Genomic DNA, 11,504 nt, shown 5'->3' on the forward strand with positions numbered 1-11,504 from the left:
GAGAGCCTACCATTATTATCTTTTCGTAGCTTACTGTAATTTACATGCTACCTTGTGGATGAGGACATGATTACTTTAGAAGAATCAACAAAAATAATACTTACAGAAGCAATCACGTATTTTAGTAGGGCTAGTACCCATTGAAGCAGAATATGTAAGGCACATTTATCAATATAAGTAAATAAATGGCAGTAAAAAAATAGATCACTAAAGCTGAGATATGTATGAACTTACAAAATCTGGTATTATTTTCTGAATGGTAGGTACAAAACGTACTGGAGGCAGAAGAGACATTCTGAAAGAGGCATTCACACATATTCAGATCATCCACAGTAAAACCATAAAAAAAATTAGATTAGAATTTCCCACGCATCCATATCCGAAATTATGAGACCAATTCATTTGTGCAAACAGAAATTAACCGACGAAGACCTATCTCACCAACAAATTTGAATTTTGTTTAAATAAATGGCAGTAAAAAAATAGATCACTAAAGCTGAGATATGTATGAACTTACAAAATCTGGTATTATTTTCTGAATGGTAGGTACAAAACGTACTGGAGGCAGAAGAGACATTCTGAAAGAGGCATTCACACATATTCAGATCATCCACAGTAAAACCATCTAAAAAAAATTAGATTATAATTTCCCAAGCATCCATATCCGAAATCATGAGACCAATTCATTTGTGCAAACAGAAATTAACCGACGAAGACCTATCTCATCAACAAATTTGAATTTTGTTTGCTCGTCGTCTTCATAGATGTGGCTCATAACCTCATGGCCTCCTGCCTGTCACCAGGCATCGGATGAACGAACATCACTGACACCATCGCAGCAACCTCGGTGCACAGCCGCTTGAGATAGCACAGCTACGATACAATAGAGAGATCGTGGCCAAAGGCAAGAGAAAGGGGACGAACCAGGAGTCGCCCCCGCTTTATCCGGAGGTGAAGGATGCGCCCAAGGACACCGGCAGCATGATCGACGGACGCAGATCCTCCCCGCCTGGGAGACGAAGTTCTTGGTACAACCGGCGCCTCTTCTTCAACCCGTGGCGTCGTTCCCGGCCCTATACTCCCGGCTCCGTGCACCCGGCGTCCGCGTCGAGGGCTTTTCCGGCACTGCGTTCCAAGCGTCCTCCACACTCCGGCGGCCACGATCTTTGCCGTGGACGCTCGAGGGCGCGGACGCTGGGGTGGAGCGGTGAAGTGGGGAGATCGGGGGGGGGGGGGTGAGATCCAAAGAATATCGGTCGTCGGATGTGGTTGAGTAAGGAGAGAGAATGAATGAGAGTTAATCTGGTGCGCACGTTTTTAATGTCATCTTTTTTTGTGTGCGTTTTGTGGGGTGGACGTAGTTTAGGTCGTGACTGTAGAGGTGGGATTTGTTTGGTGGCTGTAGGATAATTTGAAGTGGTGTATTATAGGGGTGCACACGTTTTTAATGTCATCTTTTTTTGTGTGCGTTTTGTGGGGTGAACATAGTTTAGGTCGTGACTGTAGAGGTGGGATTTGTTTGGTGGCTGTAGGATAATTTGAAGTGGTGTATTATAGGGGTAGAGATAGAGATACACAGTAGACAACATATTGGCAGCCCAAACCCCTGCTGTTTGATGCCTGTCGGCCCTCAGATGGCCGATAGGGCCTATCGGCCAACGGAAGGCCGACAGGAGGCCTCCACGCGCGCTCTCTCTCTCCACCTCGCAGGCGCTGTGCCGCCGCCAGCCCGCGGGCTGCTCTTCGGCGTCTGTGAAGGTAACGTTTTTTTTTAATTTAGATTTTCTTTTTTTAGTTACTTTATTAGTTAGTTTAGTTTTAGGGTCAGTTTTAGTTGTAGATTAGGGTTTGTTTTAGGGTTAGGGTTAGTATTGTTTGATTTTGTTTTTTTAGTTAGTTTAGTTAGATTACTTAGTATATTTAGTTAGTTAATTTAGTTCTAGGGTCTTTTTTTTAGGGTCAGTTTTAGTTGTAGATTAGGGCTTGTTTTAGGGTTAGGGTTAGTTTAGTTTGATTTTGTTTTTTTATTTAGTTTAATTTAGTTTAGTTAGATTACTTAGTATATTTAGTTAGTTTAATTTAGTTTAGTTAGATTACTTAGTATATTTAGTTTAGTTAGATTACTTAGTATATTTAGTTAGTTTAGTTAATTAGATTAGTTAGTTAATTTAGTTTTAGGGTCTTTTTTTAGGGTCAATTTTAGTTGTAGATTAGGGCTTGTTTTAGGGTTAGGGTTAGTTAAGTTTGATTATGTTTTTTTAGTTAGTTTAATTTAGTTTAGTTAGATTACTTAGTATATTTAGTTAGTTTAGTTAATTAGATTAGTCAGTTAGTATAGTTTTAGGGTCAGTTTTTTAGGGTTAGTTTTAGTGGTAGAGTAGGGGTTGTAAGATTCTCTAAGTCTGTGAGATTCTCTAAGTTATGGTGTACGTTACATGTCCGGAAAAGGAGATCAAATATTTTTAGTGATGCTCGAAAAGTGGTAAAGTTTTTTGCGTGGTAATGGTTGTGTTCGGGAAAGGTATTGAGTGCTAAGACAGCATCAAATAGTGTACTCAGGTGCTGTGTTGCCGAGGGGCCTGTCGGCTGACCAAAAGCCGACAGGACATGTCGGCCCTCCAGCGACCGGCAGGGCTGCTGCCAGCGCTGACAGGTCGGCGTCGGCTGCCACGTGAGCCTTATCGGCTGCTGACATGCCGACATGGGACCTGCAGGCCTTGCAGCGGCCGACAGGGGCCCTGTCGGCCGTTCAGTGGCCGATAGGATGCTATACCTACAATAAATGAATAACAACTTATAGATTTGCAGTGATCATTTAAAAAATATTATTTAAAAAAATCTGCAAATGATCACGTGCTGCGCTGTTCTTCAGGGCAAGAGAGAAGCAACCAAGAGTGATTGACGGAATCTGTCTTTGGTCAACCGGCAAGACAATGTTTTCTTTTCTAAACAAAAGAGGACTCTATATATATATATATATATATATATATATATATATATGGAAAAAATTTCCTACTCCTAGGGAGTAGTTACTCCCACAGAGTGTGGGTTCTCTTCTCTGCACACGAGATGGGCGTCAGGTTGATTAGTGGATTACATGAGTGGACCCGATAAGAAAATAAATCGGTCCTATTTTTTTGCTATTGCTGTTGGATCCCACCGATACAGCTCATTTATTCGTGACGTCTACCAGAGTCGAAAAGACGGAGGCCAGCCCGTGTGGGAGGCGTGCCTGGCGACGGCGGCCCGACCGGCGGCGCACGGCCACCCACTCCAATGGCGGCCCGCCTGGATCTGCGCGCGACCTCCACATCAAGCGACAACATCTTCGACGTCGGCGCCGGCCATGCTCGCGACTACGCCCTCCCCCTCCGATGGTGGCGGCGGCAGGCTCCCAACACCACATATGGCCCTGGAGGCGCACGGCCTGACCCGCAGGCACGGCATCAGCCCCGCCACGCTCCTTCACCGACCGGCGGCACGTGGCCCCACCCCTTCCCCGACCCGCGGAGGCGCGATGTCGCTCCCCTTCCCCGACCTTCGGCGAGACTCGGCAAGGGCCGTGACGGGAATGCGAGGTTGGGAGATCGCACGTCCTCTCCGTCGGCATCCTCCCCCAGCGGTAGTGCGGCACCGGAGCAGCATGGAGGCAGGGCACTGCTGAGGCCAGCCTATGGCTTTGGATTGTGCAGAAACAGGTTGGCCGCCGGCTGGGTTGCGCACTTGTTGCCTGCCTTACTGCCGTGTCCACGGCCCATGAGACATGCGACGGTGGTGGCGGCTTCGCTTAGCTCTAGTGGGCGGCCATGGCGTGCGTGCTGGCCTATAATCGAAGATCCTGATGCGGCGTTCATTCACTGGTGCATTAAATCAACTTTTGAGATCTCCCGCTCTTTCTATTGGATTGATTTGTTTGTCTCTAATCCTAGCTAATCTCCTGAGTATATGGATATACTGTTTCGAGTACAAAAGCATGAAAATATACTCATTTTTCTAATCGAAGTATGCACCCATACTTTATTCACGCAAATACGTATGTACTTCAATATGTGTATGTACTAATACTCTGTCAAAACTAGTATATGGATATACTCTTCAAGTACAAAAGTATGCAAATATACTTATTTTTCTAATTAAAGTATGCACCCATACTTTATTCATGCAAATATGTATGTGCTTTTATGCACTAATACCGTCAAAACGTTGTACACAAGCGTAACAATTTTTCTCCTGAAAAAATAAGTACATATACCCTATAGATAAACACTAAAACAATCGTATATGGATATTGTCATATATGCACGTATATATATTTGGTCCGGACGTATACTCATTAAAAAGTATGAACGCATACTCCCTAGCATGTATCCACATATACTATAATTGTTTTAGGGTATATGGACATACTCTAATTTTAAAAGTATGAACGCATACTATCGTACGTACATATACTTGCAAAGAATGGTTTACACTATCTTTGTACACAGTAGGTAGCATATCGGCAGCCCAGACCCTGTCGGCCCTCAGATAGCCGATAGGGCCCCCAGCGGATGGCCGACAGGAGGCCTCCACGCGCGCTGTCCCTCTCCCCCTCGCAGGCGCTGTGCCGCCGCCGGCCCGCGGGCTGCTCTTCGGCGGCTGTGAAGGTGACGTTTTTTTTTAATTTAGATTTTCTTTTTTTAGTTACTTTATTAGTTAGTTTAGTTAATTGGATTAGCTAGTTAGTTTAGTTTTAGGGTCAGTTTTAGTTGTAGATTAGGGTTTGTTTTAGGGTTAGGGTTAGTATAGTTTGATTTTGTTTTTTTAGTTAGTTTAGTTAGATTACTTAGTATATTTAATTAGTTTAGTTAGTTAGTGTCGGTGTTTCGGACCGGCGGGCACTCAACCAACTAGTAAATTTGTACTGCGTGTGCCCAATCCTCGATGGTGATGCAAAGAGACACAAGGTTTATACTGGTTCGGGCAGTGGGTGCCCTACGTCCAGTCTGAGAGTTCGATCTTGTATTCCTTGCACCGAAATGCTCGTAGTAGGGGGTTACAAGCGGGGCGAGAGAGGGAGCTAGTCCCAGGTCTCTGCGGGGACCGGCATGGGTTGCTTGAGACGTTGATCTCCAGTAGTCGGGGAAGCTCGTGTGTTGGTCCGTGTGTTTATGCGTGAGTTCGTCGTGTGGGCGTAGGCCTAATCGTAAACCTTCACCCCCCAGAAACGGCCCTGGTCCCTCCCTTTTATAATTGAAGGGGGGGACATGGGTGATACATGCGCTAGCTATTCGGCGTCGTGCGAACGGAGGCGGCATGTCCAAGCCCTGTAGCCTGTTACTATGGCGGCGTGGTCAATGGAGTGGTCCCGTCCTTGAAGTATTGGGGCGACGCGCCGGTCACATCCGAACCTGTACATCATGGGAGCTCCAGTGTTAGCTTGAAGCGGGGCGTGGCGGTCGACGCGCCGGTCACCGTGTGTTGACCGCATGAGAAGCCGAGACTCAGTTGGTGCCGAGGCCAAACCATCGTGGGAGGCTCGACGGGCGCGAATCCCGAGGTTGCCGAGACCCTGAAGTATATTGCCGAGGCTCGGGGAGAGCAGTTGGTCCCATGCGCTGATTCCGAGGCTATGGTGACCCGGACTTGACTCCCCACGCCGCGTTTGCCAAGCCCACGAGTGCGAGTTCGGGTCGTGGGGTCTCGGCATATCTGCAGGAAGAGCCCCCTAGCCTCTGCGCGGAGCGAGAGGGCCGTCAGGGGTTCCCCTGGCTTTTTGTACGACCCTCGCGCAACCTTTTCGTTCGGAAGGAGGGGTTGTTTGCCGAGCCCCCTCGAGTGTGAGCCTAGGTCGCTGGGTCTCGGCAAGGTTGCAGGAAGAGCCCCTTAGCCTCTGCACGGAGCGAGAGGGCCATCAGGGGTTCCCCTGGCTTTTTATATGACCCTCGTGCTTCCTTTTTGTTCAGAAGGAGGGGTGGAATATGCCATGCTACCCTCGATGGGCACGAGCGGTGGCACTTTCGGTGAGCTGTTATCGGGTAAGTCCGAGTGGAGGCCCGTGCCCCGTTCGCTAGGGGTCGGCTAGCGGTCCAGAGACGCACTCCAAGAGTACCAGAGGGTTTCTCTAGTGGGTGCCAGGGCCGTTCGCTAGGCCCCGGTGGCTCGGTGCCTCCCTACGGTGGGATCCCATTCGGAGACCTCCCTGCCGGTCTCGGACATGACTTAGGGCGTCCCAAGCATTTCGCTTGCTTGGGTCTCGGCCCCGTATGGGCTCACCCATAGTCGTCCCTGACTCTATTGCCCTAGGACGGCTGTCGAAACCCTCGGAGGCCTAGCCTTCGAACCCCTAGACCATAACGGGCTCGGCGCCTAGTTCCTTCGTTTGAAAGGAATAGGGTGGGGGATATCTCCCCCATTGGCTTGACAACGGTAGGCGTGCCTTTTGAGGTGATTTTCTCGGGGAGGCAGAACGACGTCTGCCGCTACAGCGGTTGGACGTGACGTTGTGTCAGCGGGTGGAACATAACTGTTCACGCGATTAATGAGGAAAAGGTGGGCACGTGGGCGGTAACATCGGATCTGGATTAACTGTGCTGGATCTGAGGGAAACTTCCCCGATTTCGTCGCCCGTTCGTTTCGCCTTCTCCCTGCATAAATACGTGACGAGCCTCGCCCCTCCCCTCTTTACCTTGCCTACATTAGCCTTTGCCGCCCTTGAGCCGTCGCCAGAGCGGAGAGCTCCGGGAAGAAGAAGGGAGACGGGCGAGGCAGAGAGAGAGGGAGAGAGAGAGAGACTCACCACCGCAGGCGAATTCTCCACCGCACTCATGGTCGGCAACGTTGTTGTCATCGAGGTGGACCCTTGGGGCCCATCCGACGTATCCGTGGAGACGCTCCAGTCGCTCGTCGACGATGGTCTTCTCCGTCCGGTTACCGACTCCAACAGGCCGGAGTGGATTGCTCCATCGGGCGAGCCGGAGCCGAGGCCCCGCGACGGCTACGTCGTGAGCTTTGTGTCTTTTCATGAGCGCGGCCTCGGCCTTCCGGCGAACGGGTTCATGCGGGTGCTCCTGCACTACTACGGCGTGGAGCTCCAGAACTTCAACCCCAATTCCATCGCGCAGATGGCCATCTTCGTCGCCGTCTGTGAGGGGTATCTGGGGATTGCTCCCCATTGGGAGCTGTGGCTCCACCTCTTCCGGGCGGGGCATACCACCAAGCCGACGGGTACGTTGGGCGCGAGGAAGGCGGTGAGGGCCGGCAGCTACACTCTCCAAGTGCGCAAGGACCGTCAGCACCTTTACATCCCGCCCCAGCTCACGTCAACCAATCACCGCTGGTACACCAGTTGGTTCTACCTTCGCAACGACGACGGTGGATTCCCCCCTACACCGGGCGAATCGTGGAGAGCTGTCCAGAGAAGTGGAAGTATGGCGTCCCAAGGGAAGATCAGCCCAAGCTGCAGCCGCTCCTGGAGGGGCTGGAGAGGATGCGGGGCCACGACCTTACTGCGGCTGTGGTCGTGGCCGCCTTCCATCACCGGAGGGTGCTGCTGCTGATGGCTCGGCGGCGGCGCCTGTTCGAGATGAGGCCGGATGAGCCGATCGAGGGCATTCGGAAGTCTGCCTCCGCCCTCTCCGACGAGGAAATTCTTCGCCGGGTGAGGGAGATGGTGGAGGCGAAGCTGAGGAGCGGTGGCCTGACCCCCTTCGTGATGCGCCCATCGTGTGGGTTCCTCTCGCTGGTAAGTCACGCGCCGCTGCAGCCCCCGAGGCCTCCTCATTTCTCACCATTTTTTGTTCTCTTATCCATGTTCGTCGTTCCTACAGGGGATGAGGGACGTGCGAGACTCCCTGCCGCCAGTTCCTGAGGATGCATGGTGATGGGCGGCCAACTGGGCCCACGCCGAGGCACAGAAGAGGCAGAAGGACGCAAAGGTGGCAAAGCGCACGACGAAGATCCTTGCGCGTGAGGAACTGGAGAAGCGCTGTCGGCAGTAGAGGCAGGACGGTCTCCCGGTGGAGTCGTCTCCATCGTCATCGCTGTCGGCGAACTCTACGGGCGGAGATGATGAGAGCGAGATGGGGCGTGGTCCCCTAGACCATCTCCCCGACATCGGGGAGACGGTGCTCCGGGCGTCGGCAAGTAGCCTGGCTCTCCTAGGAGGAGGAGACACCTCGGGGCCGGCGATCGCCCGCTCCGGGGCCGCGGCCGACACGCCCGAGGTGCGAGCGTTGGGAAAGCACGCCATCAGCCCGGTGGGCTCGACGGCAGTGGTGGAGCAGGTGGCGGTGGGGGCGACGCAACTGCCCCCACAGAGGACCGAGGGGGCACCGGGGTCCGTCGAGGATCGGTCGGCGCCGGTGGATATAGAAACCGTGCCTCTACCGCCACCACCGCCTTCGCAGAGGAGGGTCGCCGTGCCGAAGCGGCTGCAGCCCCACTTGAGGTAAGTGTATGTTCGGCAGAGTTGCAGCATTTTCCATTCGTTCTTCGGTCTCATGCTAACCCCGTAAGTATTTTGTCTTTAGCCAGAAGCGACCTGAGGAGGTGCGCACCTTGGCACCCCTTAAGGCGCTCAAGGTGAGCCCTAGCTCCACCGCCCACTGGGTGGCGGAGGCACAAGCCGCCATATAACATGGTGCGGTGTCGGCGAGGGTTGACCCAAAGGAGCCGGTCGCCCAAGGAGGGGCTGCCGAGGTGACCCCAACACAGACGAGGGAGGGGGCGCCTCCGCCATGTGAGGCTGAGGCTCGTGAGTTAGATGGGGCCGAGGCGCCTTCAGTTACCGAGGCCTCTAAGGTCGAGGCCCCTCGGGCCTCCGAGGCCGAGGTGACGGAGGCCGGGGCGCCCAGGATCGCTGAGGCCGCAGCGGTGGGGATCGGAGCTCTCGGGACCACCGAGGCCACGATGGTGGAGGCCGGAGCCCCCGAGACCACCGAGGCCGACGTGATCGCGGCGAAGCCCTCGGCCCATGAAGTGGAGATGAAGGCGGCGGAGGCCTCGGTGACGCCCCTAGTCCAAGGCCTGCCACTGTTGCGGGAGAGCGCCTGAAAGGCAGAGGTCTATCCGATCTCCTCCGATGATACTTCCTAGGCGCAGGAGGTGGTCGACGCTGAGGTGGCCAGCACCGTGGAACAGCTGGCTCCGACCCTAGGCGAGGGAAGCTTGGCCCTCGTGCGGGTACGACCCAAGCCCCACGGGTGGGATCACCCACGTGTCCTGTGGCAGAGCCGGGATGACCCTAAGGGGGAGCCTCTGTTCGCCCTTGAGGACACGGCCAAGGGGGGCGCTATGATACCTTCAAGCAGTACTACCAGCTGGCGGAGCAGTCGCTGCGAATAGCGCTGTCTATCGTGGCTGACAGTTTGCCCCGCGTCGCCCAGGTACGCGCCTTCCTTTCTCGCGTGGTGTCATCTTTTTCTGAGTTTTCTTGTAGTGCATGACCGCTATTCCGCTTATCCAGGAGCTCGAGACCTGGTCCCTCGGGAAGTCGGTCTTTCTCCGGTGGGAGAGGGACGTTTGGGACCAGCTCCAGTGGCAGAAGGTCCTGCTTGCCAGTGCCAACGAGCTTCTGTCGGCGTGGAGCGCGGAGGTGGAGGACCTCCACCTCCGTTGTGCCGATGCGAAGGCCGAGGCGGCCATGGCTCAGGTGCAGGTCGCCCCTTTGGCACGCGGGTCAAGGAGTTGGAGGAGGAGCTAGCCCGGGTGGCTAGCGATCACGACGCCTTTAGGTCCTAGGCTAGAGAAGACACAGCCTCTGTCAAGGCCCTTGCTGGATAGCTAGGGACAGAGCAGGGTGCGCACCAGCTGACGAAAGGTGCCTTGGATGAGGCCCTCAAGGCGGCTGAGGCTTCCCAGACCGAGGCTGTGGTCTGGAGGGGAAAGGCAGAGGGTGAGTCATATTCCCCTTGTTTTATTTGTTTTTCTTGTGTTTGGCCCCTAACTCCTTGGTGTGATATAGAGCTGGAGGGAGAGGCTTTCAGGGCAGCCGAGGCCTCCCAGGTCAAGGTCCAGCACCTGAAGGAGAAGGCCGAGGCATCTCGGGTCGAGGCCCAGCGCTGGAGAGAGAAAGCCGTGGCCTCTCGGGTCGAGGCCCGACGCTGGGAGGAGAAGGCCAAGGGTGAGTCCCATAGGCTTCTGTCCCAATTTGGCTTGTTTTCCTTTGCGCTCAACCCCATTCCGTTTTCTTTGGCACAGAGTTGGAGACGGAGGTCGCCCGGGCAGCCGAGGCCTCTATCACCGTGCAGGTAGTGCTCGAGACCGAGATCGGGGAGCATGACACACTGAAGAGTGCCACCCGTACCGCCTGCGAGGCCCTGGAGGTTGAGGGGGTCCAATCAGGAAGCTCCCTTGGGAGCCGCCTAATTGCGTTGAGCGGCCAAGCGCGCGAGTGACTTCGAGGGGCGCTGCACACGGGTGTTAAGCGCGCCCTAGCCGTCATCGCCTCGCACTACATCGGCGTTGACCTCAAGGCCATCAGCGATGGCTACGTCCTGCCTAATGATGACGGGGAGGCCGACGAGGAGGTGGCGAAGCTAATGGAGGCGGTAGAGGGCCCCAGCACGGCGCTGGCCAAGCTTTTCGAAGAGGAGGTGGTCCCTCCCATGCCGTTCACCGATGCTGGAGGCCCTGAGCCATGACCTGGGCCCAAGAGGCCATGTAAATAGAATAGGGATTAACTTTGTATCATAATGCTTGTGGCCGTCGAGGCCCTTTTTTAAAGTACTCGTGCTTCTTAATCATTTTTCTTTTATTTCCGAGACTCTACCCTCTGTTGTCTCTGATCAGATTTCTTTGCAAAAAAACTCCTTGGAGCCTAAGCCGCCCCTTGGGCGAAAGGTGGTGAGGGAGTGCCGTAGCCCGAAGGCGTAGGCCTTCTCGTGACTCTACCGGCCTTCTAGCCCTGAGACGGACTTTCGGTCCTTGGGTTTTTCACAACCGATTTGTCAGAGCATGCTAGAGAGTTTGGCGTAGGATTTTTTTCGAAGAACGACTAAAGAATGGTGCGTGGGACTTAGGGGGGAGTCCCCCATCTAGCCCCCGAGGGAGGCTCAGTTATGCAGAAGCAGAGCTGTGTCTCCCTTGTGGTGTTATCGTAATGCCGAGGCCCGCGATGGGCTCGGGGGGTTTCTCGAAAAATTAGAACAACTAAAGAACGCTTCTTAATTGTATTTCGAGAAGCAATGTATACAATGCTTGGAAATTTAAGGGTAAAAGTGACGTAGCTGTTCTATGTTCCAAGCGTTGGTGAGGATTTCGCCCTTCTCGTTGGCTAGTTTGTAGGTCCCGGGCTTCAGCACTTGGGCGATGATGTATGGTCCTTCCCACGGCAGGGTCAGCTTGTGACGGCCCTTGTTGCTCCGCCTCAGCCTCAACACTAGGTCGCCTACCTTAAGGTTTCGTCTTCAAATGCGCCGGGCTTGATAGCGCCGTAGGGCTTGCTGGTATTTGGCCGAATGTAGAACCGCAACATCTCGGGCTTCCTCCAGTTGGTCGAGGGCATCCTCGTGGGTGGTGCGGTT

General features: G+C 53.7%; 1 protein-coding gene across 1 annotated transcript; it reads left to right on the forward strand.

Annotated features, from left to right (window-relative positions):
- Nucleotides 1-8,060: 8,060 nt before the first annotated feature.
- LOC136500232 (uncharacterized) lies at nucleotides 8,061-10,376 on the forward strand. Its single transcript, XM_066495601.1, has 6 exons — nucleotides 8,061-8,428; nucleotides 8,511-8,562; nucleotides 9,446-9,631; nucleotides 9,763-9,874; nucleotides 9,944-10,102; nucleotides 10,180-10,376. Exons 1-6 carry the CDS (start codon nucleotides 8,061-8,063, stop codon nucleotides 10,374-10,376), a joined length of 1,074 nt encoding a protein of 357 aa, XP_066351698.1.
- Nucleotides 10,377-11,504: the final 1,128 nt, after the last annotated feature.

Source organism: Miscanthus floridulus, chromosome 13 (genome assembly GCF_019320115.1).
Source record: "Miscanthus floridulus cultivar M001 chromosome 13, ASM1932011v1, whole genome shotgun sequence".
NCBI lineage: Eukaryota > Viridiplantae > Streptophyta > Magnoliopsida > Poales > Poaceae > Miscanthus > Miscanthus floridulus.

Coding starts and splice junctions, on each gene's coding strand:
- LOC136500232 (XM_066495601.1), top strand. CDS start 8,061: ATGGGGCGTGGTCCCCTAGACCATCTCCCCGACATCGGGGAGACGGTG. Junction 9,632..9,762: donor CCGAGGCGGCCATGGCTCAG/GTGCAGGTCGCC, acceptor CTTGCTGGATAG/CTAGGGACAGAGCAGGGTGC. Junction 9,875..9,943: donor CTGGAGGGGAAAGGCAGAGG/GTGAGTCATATT, acceptor GGTGTGATATAG/AGCTGGAGGGAGAGGCTTTC.